This window comes from Lichenostomus cassidix, chromosome Z, assembly GCF_008360975.1.
Source record: "Lichenostomus cassidix isolate B80296 chromosome Z, HeHo_3.0, whole genome shotgun sequence".
Taxonomy (NCBI): domain Eukaryota; kingdom Metazoa; phylum Chordata; class Aves; order Passeriformes; family Meliphagidae; genus Lichenostomus; species Lichenostomus cassidix.
Window position 1 is genome coordinate 54,172,239 of NC_139511.1, and position 16,055 is coordinate 54,188,293.

At 36.4% G+C, this 16,055-nt stretch overlaps 1 protein-coding gene across 1 annotated transcript in view; it reads right to left on the bottom strand.

The window, feature by feature from the left end:
• Positions 1-16,055, bottom strand: part of NLN (neurolysin) — a 38,670-nt gene that overhangs the window by 20,018 nt on the left and 2,597 nt on the right. Inside the window, exons 2-4 of the mRNA XM_085042015.1 lie at positions 6,637-6,893; positions 3,637-3,785; positions 376-483 (exon numbers count right to left, since the gene is read on the bottom strand). Coding sequence (XP_084898141.1) covers positions 376-483; positions 3,637-3,785; positions 6,637-6,893 — 514 coding nt within the window. The remainder of the gene's footprint in view (positions 1-375; positions 484-3,636; positions 3,786-6,636; positions 6,894-16,055) is intronic.

A 16,055-nucleotide genomic window follows, 5' to 3' on the forward strand; every position in this document is an offset into this window, starting at 1 on the left:
CAGTTAAACATACTTTTGAATAGAAGTGCAGACTCACTAGTAACATATTTTGAGAGGTCTCTTCCCTAGGAATCTAATTTAGGCATTCTCTGTAATCACATAACTTTTTCAGCTAGGCTTCTTTTACTCTCAAGGCTATGAGGTAATGCATACCTCTTTCCACTGTGTATCACAGGTGTCTATCAGGTTAGTTAAGAACCTTCAAGTGACTGAAATTTAAAGAATGGATCTAGAAGTAGTTACGATTAGAGCAGTAATTCAGCAGTTGCAAAAGCATGAAGCTCAAATATAATGCTTAGTACAGTGAACCAACCACAAATTTATCCCTTCAACAGTTTGTAACCTTTGCTTTATAAACCAACAGTCCATATTTACTTTCTGCACTTTTTTAGGAAGATGGAGTCCGTTTCTTCTCCCCACTTGAACAGATTTCTCTAGATACCGCTTTGTTTCAGGCTTTACATGTTCAAGATCACAGGTTTGCTGAAATGACAGTAAAGAATAATTGAATTTATAAGACACTGTAAGAAACATACCAAGCATTAGAAGGGTTTGAACGGTTGTTCTTTAGAACATTGCCACAGTTAAAAAGGAACATTCTGGATTTTAATGTGAAGAACTTCCCCAAATCAGTTACCTTACACCATAGTTTTATTATATACATGTAGAATGTTTTAAAAATCATTTTCTTTTAGCAAGTGTCTCAGCTTATTTACATGCTGTCATAATGCCAAGCCCTTTCCATTTACAGTACAGTGCACTTGAGCTTCTTCCGTAGAAATAGCTTTCTTTTAAACAGTTGAAGAAATTCAGTGCTATAAGGTAAAACTGAAACCTAAAAGTCAGAGGGATTGAAAAAAAAATCCAAAAGATTAGAAGCATCACTGAAGGTTATCAGATGGCATAAAATTTGAGCATACACATATTCTCCTACAGAACTAAGCTAGCAGTGACAACAAATAAAACAGATCACAGAGTAATATAAGTTGGAATGAACCCACAATGACCAGAATTTTGAATATACTATACATACGAAATTTTGTAACTTTCCAGAACTTCTAGAATTGTCATGGTTGATGATTTTATATACCATTTCATATGTGTTTTGGAGAACCTTGCTTCTTTATTCCAGCAAGAAACCTTCAGACAGAGTAAGAAACTAAACCTACTTAGAATTCCATGAACAAAACCTGCAGCAGCTGTTTACATCAGGCTGTTTCCTGAGGGCATGTAGGTGGAGAAGACTAGCAACATTCTTAAGCATGCCTCTGCTAGTTAGCATGTGCAGATGTTAAGAGTTACAAAAGCTAAAATGATACTTTCACTACCAAATTCCCTTTTATTCCAAGTTTCAAACATCAAAATCCAAGTTTTTCAAATAATAAAACCTGGAGCATATTAAACAACATAATTTTATGCAGAAATGTCTTCCCCCCGGTGTGTGGGGGAATGAAAGTAACTACACTATTTAAGTATTTTGTTAAATTAAATATAAAACCCTCAATCATTTTCCTCCATCAACATCTCTTAAACTAAGCATAATTTAGAAACAGTATCACTGTTAACTTAGAGCAGTTTAGTCCCCATTAAAGGGAGCTAAAGCATTCAGCACGACACTGAGGTCAAGCAGATTTGCTCATCTCTTAGTGGACTGTGTTATAAACACCATGGAAGTGTGATGGCACTCATTCTCCTCACTCCATTTTAATCTGGTCCCATGCAGGATTATGAAACTGAATTTATCTACCTGCATTATTAAATCTCAAGTGAGGCCATGAAAAATCCAATTTAATCAAACTGTTTATGCTTTATTTGAACTGATGAAGTAATTTCAGCAGAAAGCTGAATTCTATTTTTGGAAAGTCTTTTTTTCATGTGTTCCTGGAGCCTGACTTCTTAACTGAGTTTCTAACAGGAGAAGGTGTTAGAAGTTTAGCAAAAATTAACAAGAACTTTATGATTTGGAAATAGCAATATTTAACCAGTCTGGCACTACTCAAAATATCTCATTTTTTCTAGAACAAAACTCTTACTACTCTCACAGTTATTATGAAGTTGAAATATGCTCAGAGGTTGCATCTCTGGCAAACTAATACTAAAACATGCTTGCATGCTGCAGTTAAGAAATATCTCTAAAAAAATTAAACAGAGACTTTAGCAAAAATTCTAACTGTTACAAAGGTCAAAGATTGCTGCAAAGGAAAATGAAGTAGGAAAACATCAAATGATAAAATAAAAAAATTTAAGAAAGTAATAGTAGTGAATAACAACAACCAGTTTTCACTACCTACTGTCAGATATTCTTGTAAATGAAAAATAGATACGCAGATATGTTAGATTAGTCCTCAGTGTATCTGTGTATACTATAGTGGAGGGTGGGGAAAATCACAGTAGACAATATGAACAAATCAATCCATGTAATTACTAGCAACGGAGCAGGGGAAGAAGAAAAAAATCAACATGAAGTATAGCGGGGGAAAAATCAACTCAAGGTACTATCTGCCAATGCACAACAGAACATACTCAAAATGGGGCTATTACATACTTCCACAAACATGTGACAAGAATACCCAGCTAGAGGAGAACAGTTGAAAATTTCCCTGGAAAACACAGCAGAAGAAGACAATGGTAAGGGAAGGCACTTCAGTAAGGTGCTGCAAGCATTATTCTCATTCCCAGTCAAGGCTGCAGAAAGCACAAATGATGACTCCAAGAAATAAGGCTCCAGTATCTTATTGGATAGCATTACAAGACAATTAAAAATCAGTGGGGTTGAGAGGAAAAACTCACCTCTAAAGCATTGAAAAATATGTATTTCTGAGTTATCACATTAGATAGCTTCTTTGTATTATCCTTATAACACACTTTTTAGAAAATTATTACTAAATGTCACTAGACATAGTTGAAAAAACCAAATACTCTTACTGTTTGAGCTATAAAATAAACAGTACATATGAAGAATACAAGATACCTCTAGGTGCTCAATCAAAAGGGAAGCTAAATGGAAACATGAAAGGGATAGAAACTAGTTCAACACTAAATGCACATTTTAACTTAGTTTTATTTTGAGGCTGAAGCAACAGATGAGGAAGAGAATACAATGTAGTTGTCTATAATTAGCAGATCAAAAGAGGTAATTTCAGAGGTCACTCCCATTTATGTCTTCTCGTTAACCTTCATAACTTAAAACAACTTTTAAATTTAAAATTCTCAGCTATTTCAATAAAGCATAAGTTTGGACACGAATTCAAAAGCAGTATAAGCCAATATAAGTACACTGCTATATTGCCTCTTTTCTTCCTTCCCTCCTGGAATGAATTCAGGTAGCTCAGCCACTAGAAAACAATTTTTTCCTAATAGATTGCCTTCTGTTAGTTTAGCTTCCTTGTACCAGTTCAATGGAAGACTAGACAGAAGTCAAAGCTATTGCAACAGAGAGAGAAGGATACACAGATCCTGATATGAGAGGCAAAGGGTAGGAACAGCAGGAACACTGTTTTCTGTTGTACACCAGTGTCCTACTGGAAAAATGTGAGTGGCACAGACGCAGTCATCTTGAAAAGCATTGTGTATACAAATTAATTTTAGATACATTTAGATGCATTTAATAAGTTATGCAGACATACTGTTATTTACCTGTAAATAAACAATCCTCTGAAACACATCTTCTCTCATGCTCATCTCCACATCAAAATTAGACAGCTTTTTGTCAGCTTCTGTACTTGCTAAGCGTATCTCTTTGTCAGATGAGACATGCTGGGGAAAATCCAACATGCTTCTTTCCACTGTTTAAATAAGAGACAATGAACACAGAAGAATAGACATGCTTTAAGGATAAGGAACATTCTCCCTTCTGACATATATAGAGGACATAAAAAAGTATCCAAAGCAACCTGACACATATAGCAAATAAAGTGATAACAGGTAATGTAAAGTTGAAAAGGCAAAAGGACAAAACCACATACCATTGTAATAAATTAACCTTTCACAGAAGATATCTAAAACTCAAGCCTAATTATCGCACAATCTTCTACAAAATCAGCTGAAAGGTATATAAATATGTTAAAAATGGTTCATTTTCCAAAAGTCATGTAAGTGAAGACTGACGTTTCATAGCTGGCACAGACGCTTCTATGTTAGCATTTAAAGTCAGAAGCTCTGAATCTTTCAAACATGCCCATCTGTCCTGAAGTTATTTTTACATTGTTATGAGCACAGTGTCAAATTCCCATGTGCTGTACACTTCTGTATTTAAGGAATAACAACATGGCAAGCAGAGAAGATGCTGTCCATGTATTCTGAGCTTCTAGAGATTGGAAGCTAAGTAATATTACTTTTTTAGCATATACTTGAAAGATTAAGGAAATCCTTGCCTATTAAAGGAATATTACATCTTACAATGACACTGAATAGGAATCGTAAAATAGAAATTAATTTCTCTAATTAAAAATCAAATTATAATGTCTCTACCTTTCTAAAAGCAGATTTTAGAGTAACATTTTAAGTCTGATTTAAAGCTTTGTAATTTTATGTGATGTGCAGACATTTTATCAACCTCTGACACAGTCTCAGAAATGCAAACATAGGCACGTGGTTGTTCTTGAAGTCCATAAGAAACCTTCCCCTTCACCTCCTGTCCTTATGCCAAGATGTTCCAAAATGATAAAGTAAGTTTTGGCAGCTTCCAAGTGAAATTTAAGGTCTCTTGTTGATGCCTAAAGCAGGCTGCCTGAAACAGAGGCCAAGACAAATCAAGAGTATAAAAAGTGGCCAAATTTATTCAAGGCCTTCAAGGTACATTGGGGCAAGCAAAGACCCCCTTGAAGGGACTACACCCGAAATGGACGTTGGGTCACGAGCCCTTCACCTTTTACATGTTCTGTCCTGCTAGCATATTGGCCCCTAATTCTCCAGTCACACCTTCAGGTGATGATGCTGACCACCCCAGGCCTGCTCCCTGCCTTCCACAGTTGTTTACATATTTTTGGGCCCTAGGGTAGTGAATACGTCCTTGAATCTCTATCCAGAGAGCTTTGTTTTGGTTAAAGGTGCTGCAAACAGAGGTTTTTAGCATTTTGTAAGAAGCACAGAACTACACCAAGTTACTGATCCATGAAGAGTAAAAAAAGAGTGAAGAAATTATTAAGGCATCATTGTCTTTTCAGATAATAAGTTCCAGTTACCAGGGTAGGTCCTTCATGTGAAAGGGACACACAGATCTTACAAGGCTCTAATGGAAGTCTTGCTATGGTAATATATCCCTATCATATGCCATGGCCTGCCTTACAGCACGTCATGATAACTCCACATACAGCTTTGAAGATTAGCATTAGAAGTTTAAATGTGACCCACTACTGCAATAGCACATAGTGAAAAAAAAGTAGATCTTGCATCAAATCTTCGTGGCTATGCTGAGAAGGTGATGGCCACCATTCTCTGAGTCAAAGATATATCTTCCCTCTACTTGAATTTAAAGGACAGAATTTCATGCCTTCGTGAAAAGACTTAGAATAATTATACCAGACTAGTATATTGGTACATCGGTACAATTAAAACTGAATCTGGCAGCAAGGTTTTTGAAAGAAGATTACTGTCTTTCTGTGTATGCCAGCATAAATTCCAGCCACTTCACTGGATGTGCCTAAACTGCAATTTTAAGTAATGTGAAATCCAGACTAATATTACAGAACAATCATTTGAGCTGCAGGCTGCTCTTTGTTTCCAGTGAAAGATTTCACTCCAAGACAAGATGGCTGTTTCTAGCACTTCTGTGGCTACTGTAGATTTTTTTAGAGCATTTAAAAGAACTTGACATTTATTACACTCACTGTTTTATAACTAATGCAGCCACCATCTGACAGGTTCTTCTAAACAAAGACACCCAATATGCAGTTTGGATTTTACCCATCTCCTCTGACTGACAATTATTAACAAATTAACTGAATGACGTGTGTTTGACCATTAAACTCCACCCACATATTGGTATGGCTTGATAATTCATTCAGAACAATCTAGATGTGACTGTGTGACCAATCTCTCCCTGAATTCTTCAAGGCCTCACAGGCCACAATATAAAAGGGAGCAAGTAAAGCAGTCTTCTTCCAATTGTGCATTCAAAAATTCCTCATCCTCAACTATCACATTTTCTCCACTAGCAGTTTATCAAGCTTTCCATTACTCCACTCAACCTCCTTGTGTCAGATTCTGCAGTGTCTGAAAAAATCACTGCTTACCACATTTAATGCACCACATATACCACAGACTCTCCAGTCTACACTCCTCCAGTGTCCCCTGGCAGCTGCACAGAATTGAAAATGTGACTGTGCAGAGCTTCACATGCAAAACCAATACAGGTGACTAATGTAGCTCTCTGGATGTGTCAAAGACATCAGCAGCACAGTTTTATCGATCCTTATTTTTTTCTCTAGAATAAAGGAGAACTTTGCAGCTGATCATGTTACGTATTGCTGAGAGGTTCTGAAAGATTATTATGACCAGAGGACTCTTGGGAGGCCTCTACACATTCTACTCAAGAACAGCAGGGATCAAAACTGTAAGCAACAACTATTTTTTCAGTGTTTCCTTAGGAACAGATGGAATGCCTTATGGAAAGAATTACAGAAAATACACACTAACCTGCATATTCCACTTCTATATCTGCCAAAGCCCGTATAGTATTTTCATGTGTTACTTCTTCAATTTCAAGCAGCCCAATACTGTCATATACATGCTTTGTCTTCCGGATTAGTTCTTCTGTTCTTGTTCTAATTTCCTCAGGTGACAGGTCCCATCTCAGAAGGTTTCGTCCTGATGCTATGTAAGAAGAAGCCTTGAGCTGGCTAGTAATTTCTGCTCCTAATGTCATTCTCAACACAAGCCGTGGCCCAATGGACCTGAAAGTATAAAAATGATCTTTGCATAACAAGATTCCAGTTCAAGAGACAGCTTATAGTAAACACTGAAAATACACCATCAGAATATTTTTAGAAGGAAGAATAAAGTCCTTTTTAGAGCTGCTATCTTAATCAATTAAGTCTGATTTTTAAATAAACCTGGCTTCTACCTTTTCCATTTGGAGCACAAGTGCAAACAGGGACAAAGGCATTGGTATTGACAAAATCATACAGATTAAATTACAACTCAGCCTTCCAAGGAAAAAAGAATTGCAGTTACTGGAATGCTACAGAAATAGATAGTATTTCCATTTTTGAAGTAAGGAATAAAACCCAAATAGTGATTTGCAGATGATGAAGAATAAGAACTGCAGAGTTGCAAAAAATAAGACATAAAAAATATAACTTGACTGTATTCATTAGAGCAAGTAAGTTTATATTTATGCAGGATGTCTGCCACATAATCAGCATGGAAGGAAACCTTCTAGCTGTTACTCACATGAAAATTTATACCTTTAATTGTTGTGGATTTTAAACAGACAGCTTTACTCTTTTGCCAGAAGAGGTTCATTCCTCCCATATGGTTTATGTATTAATAATCTATCAATTATAGTTCTAATCAACTGTATTTCATCTTCAGCTAGCAGAAAAGTTTACATACACAACTGATCTTACTGTCATGGACAATCAATGGCTGCCTTTTCATTAATCTTTTTGGCAGTATTCAAAAAGAAAGTAGCTTGGAGAAACAAATCCAAGTATATTAAGATTGATACTGGCTTCAGAAATACATGCTTCTACCTTTCCACCCCGAGAACCCAACACTCTTGGTTGTATGAAGGAGAAAGGCACTGAATCAGGCAACTGACTGCAGTGGAGCTAATAGAAACCCACACAGCCAACAGGATGTCCACCCAATGACTACATTAATAACCCAGCTACATATGAAGTTGTTGCTTGAGGAAAATAACAACTTGATGGTAATTAAAAGACAGCATGCATTCAAGTAGTCATACTTACTGCAGTGTTTACTGTCATAGGAGGATCCCTGGCTGTCAGAGACTTACTATCTGCCTTCCTATTTCAGCTACACAATAAAAAAAAAAGAACAACCACCAAAAAAACCAAACCAAAAAACCTCCACACATGTTGTTATGGTAAAATGACAACTTAAAATTTTCAACCATAACTAAAGAAATACACTGAGATCTCGCTACGAAAAAGGGATGTTTGCTTAACACTATTTTACATTAAGTAACTTTTTCTCTTAACACTAGCTACTGTACTTGTATTGATTTTATTGTAAAACCTGTTTCGCTTGTGCAGTGCAGTGTAGGCAAGTTGTTTACTTTTCCCCTTGGTGGCATACAGAATCATCAATATCCAGATTATTGACAATTCACTTTGAAAATGAAATGTGAATAAAGAACATTTGTTCCACCTCTGTTCTTTCTCTCTGATATCAACTGAGTTCTGTCACTAATGCTTTAGTAGCTTCTCCACTGGACTACTCAAACTTGTAATTTCAAACAGAAGTTTATGATAAATGAAGCTGCTCTAATGAAAGCAAACTCTTAAGTATTAACATTCTTGGAATGCATTAGTTTCCCATCCCCAAAACTCACTGAACTCTTCCCTGAATCTACAAATCCACTAAACAACAGTACTTCATTAAGTCCTGAACAGATTCTCAAAGGACTGCCCTGTGTCTAGTTTTTCACATAGTGCTAGTACAGGTCTGGTATAACCTCTTGGTAGCTGAAGGCGAACCTCCTCAGAAATAGGCTCAAGGCTCTGAACTCACATCACCCACACCCAGGAACATCAGAAAGACTACACAATATTTCAAATTAAAGTCAAAATAAAAGTAAAGTGGAGTCAAAGGAAAGCATCAGCCTAAACAACATAAAGTATGCTAAAGTGAAGGATAATAAGGATACTCTTTTTTAAAGAGTACCTATGGCTTTCAGTCATTCAGCACCTTCACCTAGAAATGTAGACAATACAGCTCTGTCACTGACCTATTCCATATTATCAGAACAGTCTGATAAAACAGTCACACAGCACCAAGAGATTACATTAATTTCAGTCTGTCCAACAAGATTTATTAATAATTAAAGTTGGACTAAGTTCATGAACTGGAATGCAGGGTCTAAGATAACTGCAGAACACTACTTTTAAATACTAAAAGAAGATACTGCTTGATTTTCATAGTAAATTGGCTAGTTTAATTAAGACATATATCTACAAATTTGAGAGCTGTATAAATTATTGCCATAGATGCCAAAAAGTTGTTTCCCTGTTGTTTTCCCCGGAAAACATGGAACTTCTCAGGTTTGAAATGCTGACACCCTGTCTGCTTCTGCTCAGAGGAAGAAGCAGTCATGTGGATTAAAAACAGCAGTACAAATCAGAAAGTTTTTCTAATTGACCAAATGATGGTTGGCCTTCAAAAATTGTACCATAACATTTCATGTAAAATCAGTTGCTACACATAATTCTTCCAATAACCATTTACAGACATGTGTTGCGACTTTTCTACCAGTCACTCAGACTGTGCTAAGAACCAAATTAACTGACATCAGCTTAATAAAAAACAGTGTGCAAGTAATTAATTTTAGTATTTCATATATGCCCAGGTGAAATACTGGCCATTTATTTCATGGCATAGTGTTTTGAATTATTTATCTACATAAAACTATAAATAAATAAACTCCCAAAACTCCAAGTATCACACTGTAATAAAAATGATAATTTAATAACTTTGTTCAAGAAGGAAACAAAGAAACAATGCCAAGACCAAATATTATAAATAGACAATAAAGAAACAAGACAAAAGAGTATAGTTAAAATAGTATGAAGTTCAAAAATACTCTGCAGTAACATTTGTCATGTTATTAGAGAGAAAATATTGAACTGTATCACTGAGGGAATCTTTAACTTCCCAAATATATAACTGGAAAATAAGTTCTATTAATAGCACTAGGAACCAGATGCAACAGCAAAGCGTTTTCTTCAAACAGTGAACCAAGCAGGCACAATAATTATTTCAGGCTTGCTTTTGGTAAATGGCAGCAACATTATGGAGCAGCCAACTACTGTCCGGACTGAAGAATCGGAAGTTGATTGAGTTTAAATTGGATGGAAGGATGTTGCCTTGCTTAGGCTGTTGCTAATGCCTGAACTGTCTTGCTCAAACTGTTTCAGGTATCACACTCAATTTTCTCTGGTTAAGTGTAGAACACTAGAAGTATCTAAACAAGCCTGGGTTAAGTATAAAGGTCTATGATGAGCAACAGTACTGCCTCAAGACATTTCTGTCAGTGTTCCTTGCTTGGTTGCTCATTTCTGCCCCTGTACACCACCCCATCAACGGCATCAGCACAACTGTTGGTAAGGTCACACTTTGAAAATATTCAGGACAGCATACAGGTGAAAAATAAAGTGGACCAAAAACATCCAGGGGGGATAGTTTTTTATCGGCTGATCAGTCCCACCATCTATTTGGTAAGTGACTTCAGAACAGCTGTGGTGAACTAAACAAAGGATAAGAAGTGCCAATAGCCACCCAAACTAGCAATACCGGTCGAAACACACACGAAATGCATGAATTTAGTCTAGAAAAGAGTCTTAAGACAATTGCTGTCAGTAGGCATACCATTTAAACATCCTAAAGTTCAAAGAGTTATTGATGGTAAGAGGCAATACAGGCATAAGAACAAATTAGAATAAACTGGTTAGGAATTCATGTAAGCTACAACTGCAACAGACATTTGTAAGCATCAGGGCAGTGAGATTCTGAAAGAGATGTCCAGTAAGTCCCAGCAAGTGAAAACACCTCTATTTATAACATGGTGCTTGACCAGCTTATAAAATGTATTATGTTACTTGATTACCTAAGGCAGCATGGTGCTAGATTTGATCAACCCAAATGCCCTACCAGACTCTGTGTTCCTATGAGGTCCTTCAAAATTAACACATCTTTATTTATAATGCATTTTTATAGTAAATATCTAACTGGCCTTTGCTGGAAACTTGAACTGGCCTTTTTCTGGAGTGAGTCCCATGGCATCTAATAATGTCAGTGGAATGACACACAGGGCAGACTGAAATATTTTATGCATTTGCATTCATCTATTTAGGGGAACATAAGGAGGAAAGGCACACAACTTTTAATTTGGACTTTCAGCTGTAACAGAGATTATTACAGAGGCAGATGTTTTCACAAATTATGCCAATCCCAAAAGCCTTAAGAATGATATATTCTACCAAAAGCAAAAACATTAGAGCTACTTCTAAAAGAAGATCTTAAAGAATAAAGCAAAGCTTCTAAGTTGAAGACTGCAATAATTGCAGAATGCCAGGTAATTTCTTTTACCAACAAATCCACAATTTGATTACTTGCTGCCTCTGGAAAATACAAGTTTTATTTGATTTTATAAAGGGGAAGAACTTTTATAATACTCTATTACCGCAATACAGTGGCCAACATAACTGCTGCAAAGACAAACAATGCAATTGAATTTACAAAGTTGATTTTTAACTTGTGCAGTACCTTAAACATATTAAGCATTGATGTAAGTCTGGTTTTGCTTAGAAACATTTTCCATGCCTGAAATATGTCCCAAGCAGCCTTTTGTTGGCATGTTCCATTAACACTATTAAAATAAAACAAGAAAGCTACACTCTGTGAAGAAGCAGCAGGAAGGCATAGCACCACGTTTAGAAAATGCAGACAAAAACCTGCAAGCTAGTCCAAAACATGTTCCTGCTATTGACAATCACTATATAAGACAGTCAAGATATAAGCCTGCTCCCCGTTTTAAGTCTGATTACACATTGATAGCTATAATTCCCTACAAGACTCTTTAATGGCACTTTCAGTCTTCAAATTATTCACCTAAACAGTATTAATTACAATGACAAGTATAATTTTACAGAGCAAAGTGAACAAACTAATATATTTCTGGGGAAAATATATACAGACCAATTTAGTGTACTTGTGAATAGATCTGACAGTTCCACGTAGCCACACAAAAATCGAGGTATATTGGATTCATGTAGGATGGAAAACTATATTGTCTCCTGACAAAAGATGTGAGAGAACAGCTTCAGAAGTGATGTGAGAGCCAAGATTTTAAAAAGAGAGAAAGACAGAGGGGTGTGTGTGAGCAAATTCAGATACTTTTGTCATTGAGTTCTTAAATACTCTAATGCAAATAAATACAATTAAGTTTTTTTTGCTGCACCTTATGTATACCTTCAGGTGACATTTCTATGGATATAAGAGCAGATTTGCAAATCAGAAATAATGCCACGAACACTTTCACTCAGCAACATACAGTATGAAAAATGCTGGAGTTAAAATTCAAGAACAACATTTTGGTCTATCTCTTGAAACAGCACATCTTAGTTAAACAACACTTCCTGGTCTTCCAGGCTGCAGGAGGAGCAGGGCTGCATGCTGGAAGGCAGCACTGTCTCTGTAAAGCCTGTACCCACTGATTACCTGCAATCAATATCCACAGGCACTCAATTATTTGACTCCACCTAGTGGCCTCACCAAAATGAAAAATAAAACAAAAAACTAGACACACCCTATTAAGACACTGTAAAAACTCACAGTTTGCCTCATGACAAGCTATTTGGTACTTGAATAATATGCCATGCATCAGCATTTCCCTGGAAGTCAGACTCAAGTGCTACCAAACACATACAAATGATAGCAGACAGGCATTATTTAATCCAAGTTTTTAACAGTCAAGCCTCACATTAAACGGATTTTAAAAAAATTAAATCAAATTAAAAGCATTTCAAAACCAAATCACAAGGAGTATTCAGCAGCATCTAACATAATGTACATTACAGCTGGTCTGTTTCACAGGATGGGCTTTAAGAAAATTTAACGGGCTAAAATATTTGTATTGTTTAGAGATCCTCAGGTTTTGCTTGTATTTTAAATATACTTTCATATTGCTTTCAGTTTTGACTCACAAGTTTCAGACAAGAAGTAACTGTGTATCTTATAATAAAGCAAGGACAAAATCAACCAAATTAAGAAGAGAACTGGGTAGCTCAAGGTAAAAGCAAGAAGGGGGAAAAAAATTCCAAGACAGAAGCAGTAAGGTACAGTTAAACAGCTCAAAGTTAATCACAGGGTAATATTATTTCAGCTGAGTCAAACAAATGAAACTTAACCCTTCAACACAAATCATCACTTTTTCCTGCCAGACAAACATATTTGAAATCCTTTTTCCATTTCACTTCTCCGTCCTCTCCTCTGTTTGGCTTTGACAGTATATGGAACAGTGAATACATGCCTTGAATTCCTGGGCCACTTTCCTTGGAGAAGTATTTGGCTCTGTGTCATAACTGTGTTTGGCCCATACATATTCTACTGTAGCAACAGGATAGGCTGTTTAATACTTCCTAATTTAAATTTTCACAATTGCCATTAAAAACTGATTTTTTAAGCTGCATTTGAAGAAACAGAAGAAAATCTAGCAGCTTTTGACACTGAACTTTTATTTTGTCACCACACCTTTCTAACAAAGAAATTCTCTGCAACTTGGTTCACTCTACAGTCTACATTAACTACACTTTTAACTCTTCTAAAGTAAATGGGCAAGTCAACCTACAAATCATACAACCATTTTAAAATATTTATTGATACATTCATTACCCTCAGGGCTCATGACCTTACTACCTGACAACAAATGTTTACTGGTTTTCCAATAAAATTAACAATCAGAAAACTAATTGAAAAGGTGCTCTATGTCAGCTAACAAAAAAGCCCAGACCTCAAGCAGGAACTCACAGCAGTGTGCTCAAACATGATACAACTTACTTATTTGTTCTCCCCTTCCACCCAGTTCCCTCCAACAGTCTTTAAACAAAAGGAATTTGGAAACTGGTCTGATTGACTTTCATATAAGGAGGTGATTCCACACAGTAGTCTGCAGTGGAACACACAGAAATGCTAGGGTATGGTTTCTGCAGTGTCTGATATAGCATTCATGGTTCCAGAGAGCAAAACAGAACAAAATGGAGCAACCAACCAACCAACAAAACAACACCCCCCCCCAAAAAAATAAAAATCCAAACCACAAATTACTAGTACTACTAATTTAGGTTTCATAGCATTCTGTGAACTGTATCCATTGTGTGTCACAGCAAACCTGCATCACAGTAACTTGCTTGAAGGATCTTATGAAAGAATATGCTTATCAACACTTGCATGCAGACAGTAATTGTACTATACTGAGTCTGAGGCACAAGGCATACATTAAGGTTGTCTCATTGTTTGGTTCTATTGTCAGGTGAACTGTGGAAAGACAGGGGAAAAAAATTGCTTTTAAGGCCCTACAGCTCTCTCAGGTGCTGCTGCATAAGCATCTATCATATTTCCATCAGGCCAGCAATAAACAGCAGGTGAAGCGCAGACTGTTTAGTGCAAACAACACACTCCCAGGACAGTTCAGTACTTGAATGCAATCAGCTGATGCATGAGAAACAGCTTGTTGACTCTATCTGGAAAAGAGCTGGTACTGCAGGACATGGAAAAATATTGAGGGTTTGCAAACATTTTCTTTGATTTACACCCAGTGCTAATCAGTTCAGCCTCTTCCATGGAAATACACTTTGATTTCTCACTAACCTATTCTCATACAGCCAAAGCAATGAGAAATGTTCTCTTGCCATCACTAATTAGCTGGAAAACTCTGTGTTTTCATAGCAGCTGATGACCTGCTCTACCTTAGTTAGTTGCTCACCATTTTAAATCACTGTTCTTCTTGGAAAGACAGTGCATCATGAACATACCATGTTCACTTCAGTGCTTGCAAAATCTCAAACAGCCTGTTCAACACCACAGATTAGCAAAGGAAATGAAGCCTGCTTTCTTCTCTGGCTTTTGATTGGAAAGTGATTTAGTAACACTGTGCTTCCCAGGCTGGTTACAAGTTACATGAAATTCTGTTCAACCCCAATTAACATGGCAAAGAACTTTGCTTATTTAACATTCTACTGTAGAAAATAAAAGGTGACTTTTAAAGATGGAACTTCTCTTAGAGATGGTATGGAAAACACATGTGCCCAGTAATATTTTGCTCAGAAACAAGTATAATTACCCCATCCTCACCTTGTCTTCCTTTATCTAAACACAGATAACATTTAGTGAAGTCTCCTCTACAGATAAACGTTTAGACTCACAAATTCATTGTTCAGTGAATATACTCTATTTTATTTCCCCGGACTGTTAACCAAAAGGTCCTAAAGAAACTGTGCTGCTGTGAGAGGAGAAGGTAGATCCTCTTGCAGTCAATGGTTTGAAAAACTAAGCTGTTAAAAATGGCTGCTTACTTTTCTGAATGGAACTATGTTACCCATGGAATCCTGCAGGGTGCCATATTCTTTCATGTATTTATACACCATCTACAAAAAGCTTGGAATAATGAAGTGACAAAATTTATTCACGATTATTTACTCATTTACTAAAGGCAGCCACAAAAAGATGAAAAAGAATGCCACAACACAGAAAAGTTTAAAACCACTAACAGCGAATTTCTGTCTTAATAAATGACACACAGGACTTTATATACACAGGACGAGCTGTGAGACTTCTAGTCATTCTGGAGACAAAACAGTTCAACAAAAACATCAACAAAGAAGCAACTGCAAAGAAGGAAATTATAGGATTTAGTAGAAGTGGAACAGAACAAAACACAGAAATGCATTGTATCTCATGCATGAAGCACATGCATACTACATGCATTTCTGGTCCTCCCAACAGTTAAACTCAATTGTTTTCTGTTCTCCCACTTGCCAAAACCTTTTTCTGTTCTACTAAGTCATGATGACTTAGAAACAACCAGCTGCATTGAGCAATGGACTCCATTCAAAGTACAAATCCTAACTAGACCGGGATTCTTCAGAGTGGACAAAAAACCCCCCAAAAACCGCAGAGAGTAAAGCACAACTGAGAAAGTACTTCAGAGATTTAAACAATCATGAAGAGGATGGAGAGAATGAACAAGGATCAATTTTCAACCTGTAACTTCCAACAAAACCAGCAGGAGAGTTTTAGGGGATAGTTTCAATATAAAAAGATATCACTGGACAGATTTCTGTAAAAGATCATATGAAAAAAATGGCTTTGTGTTA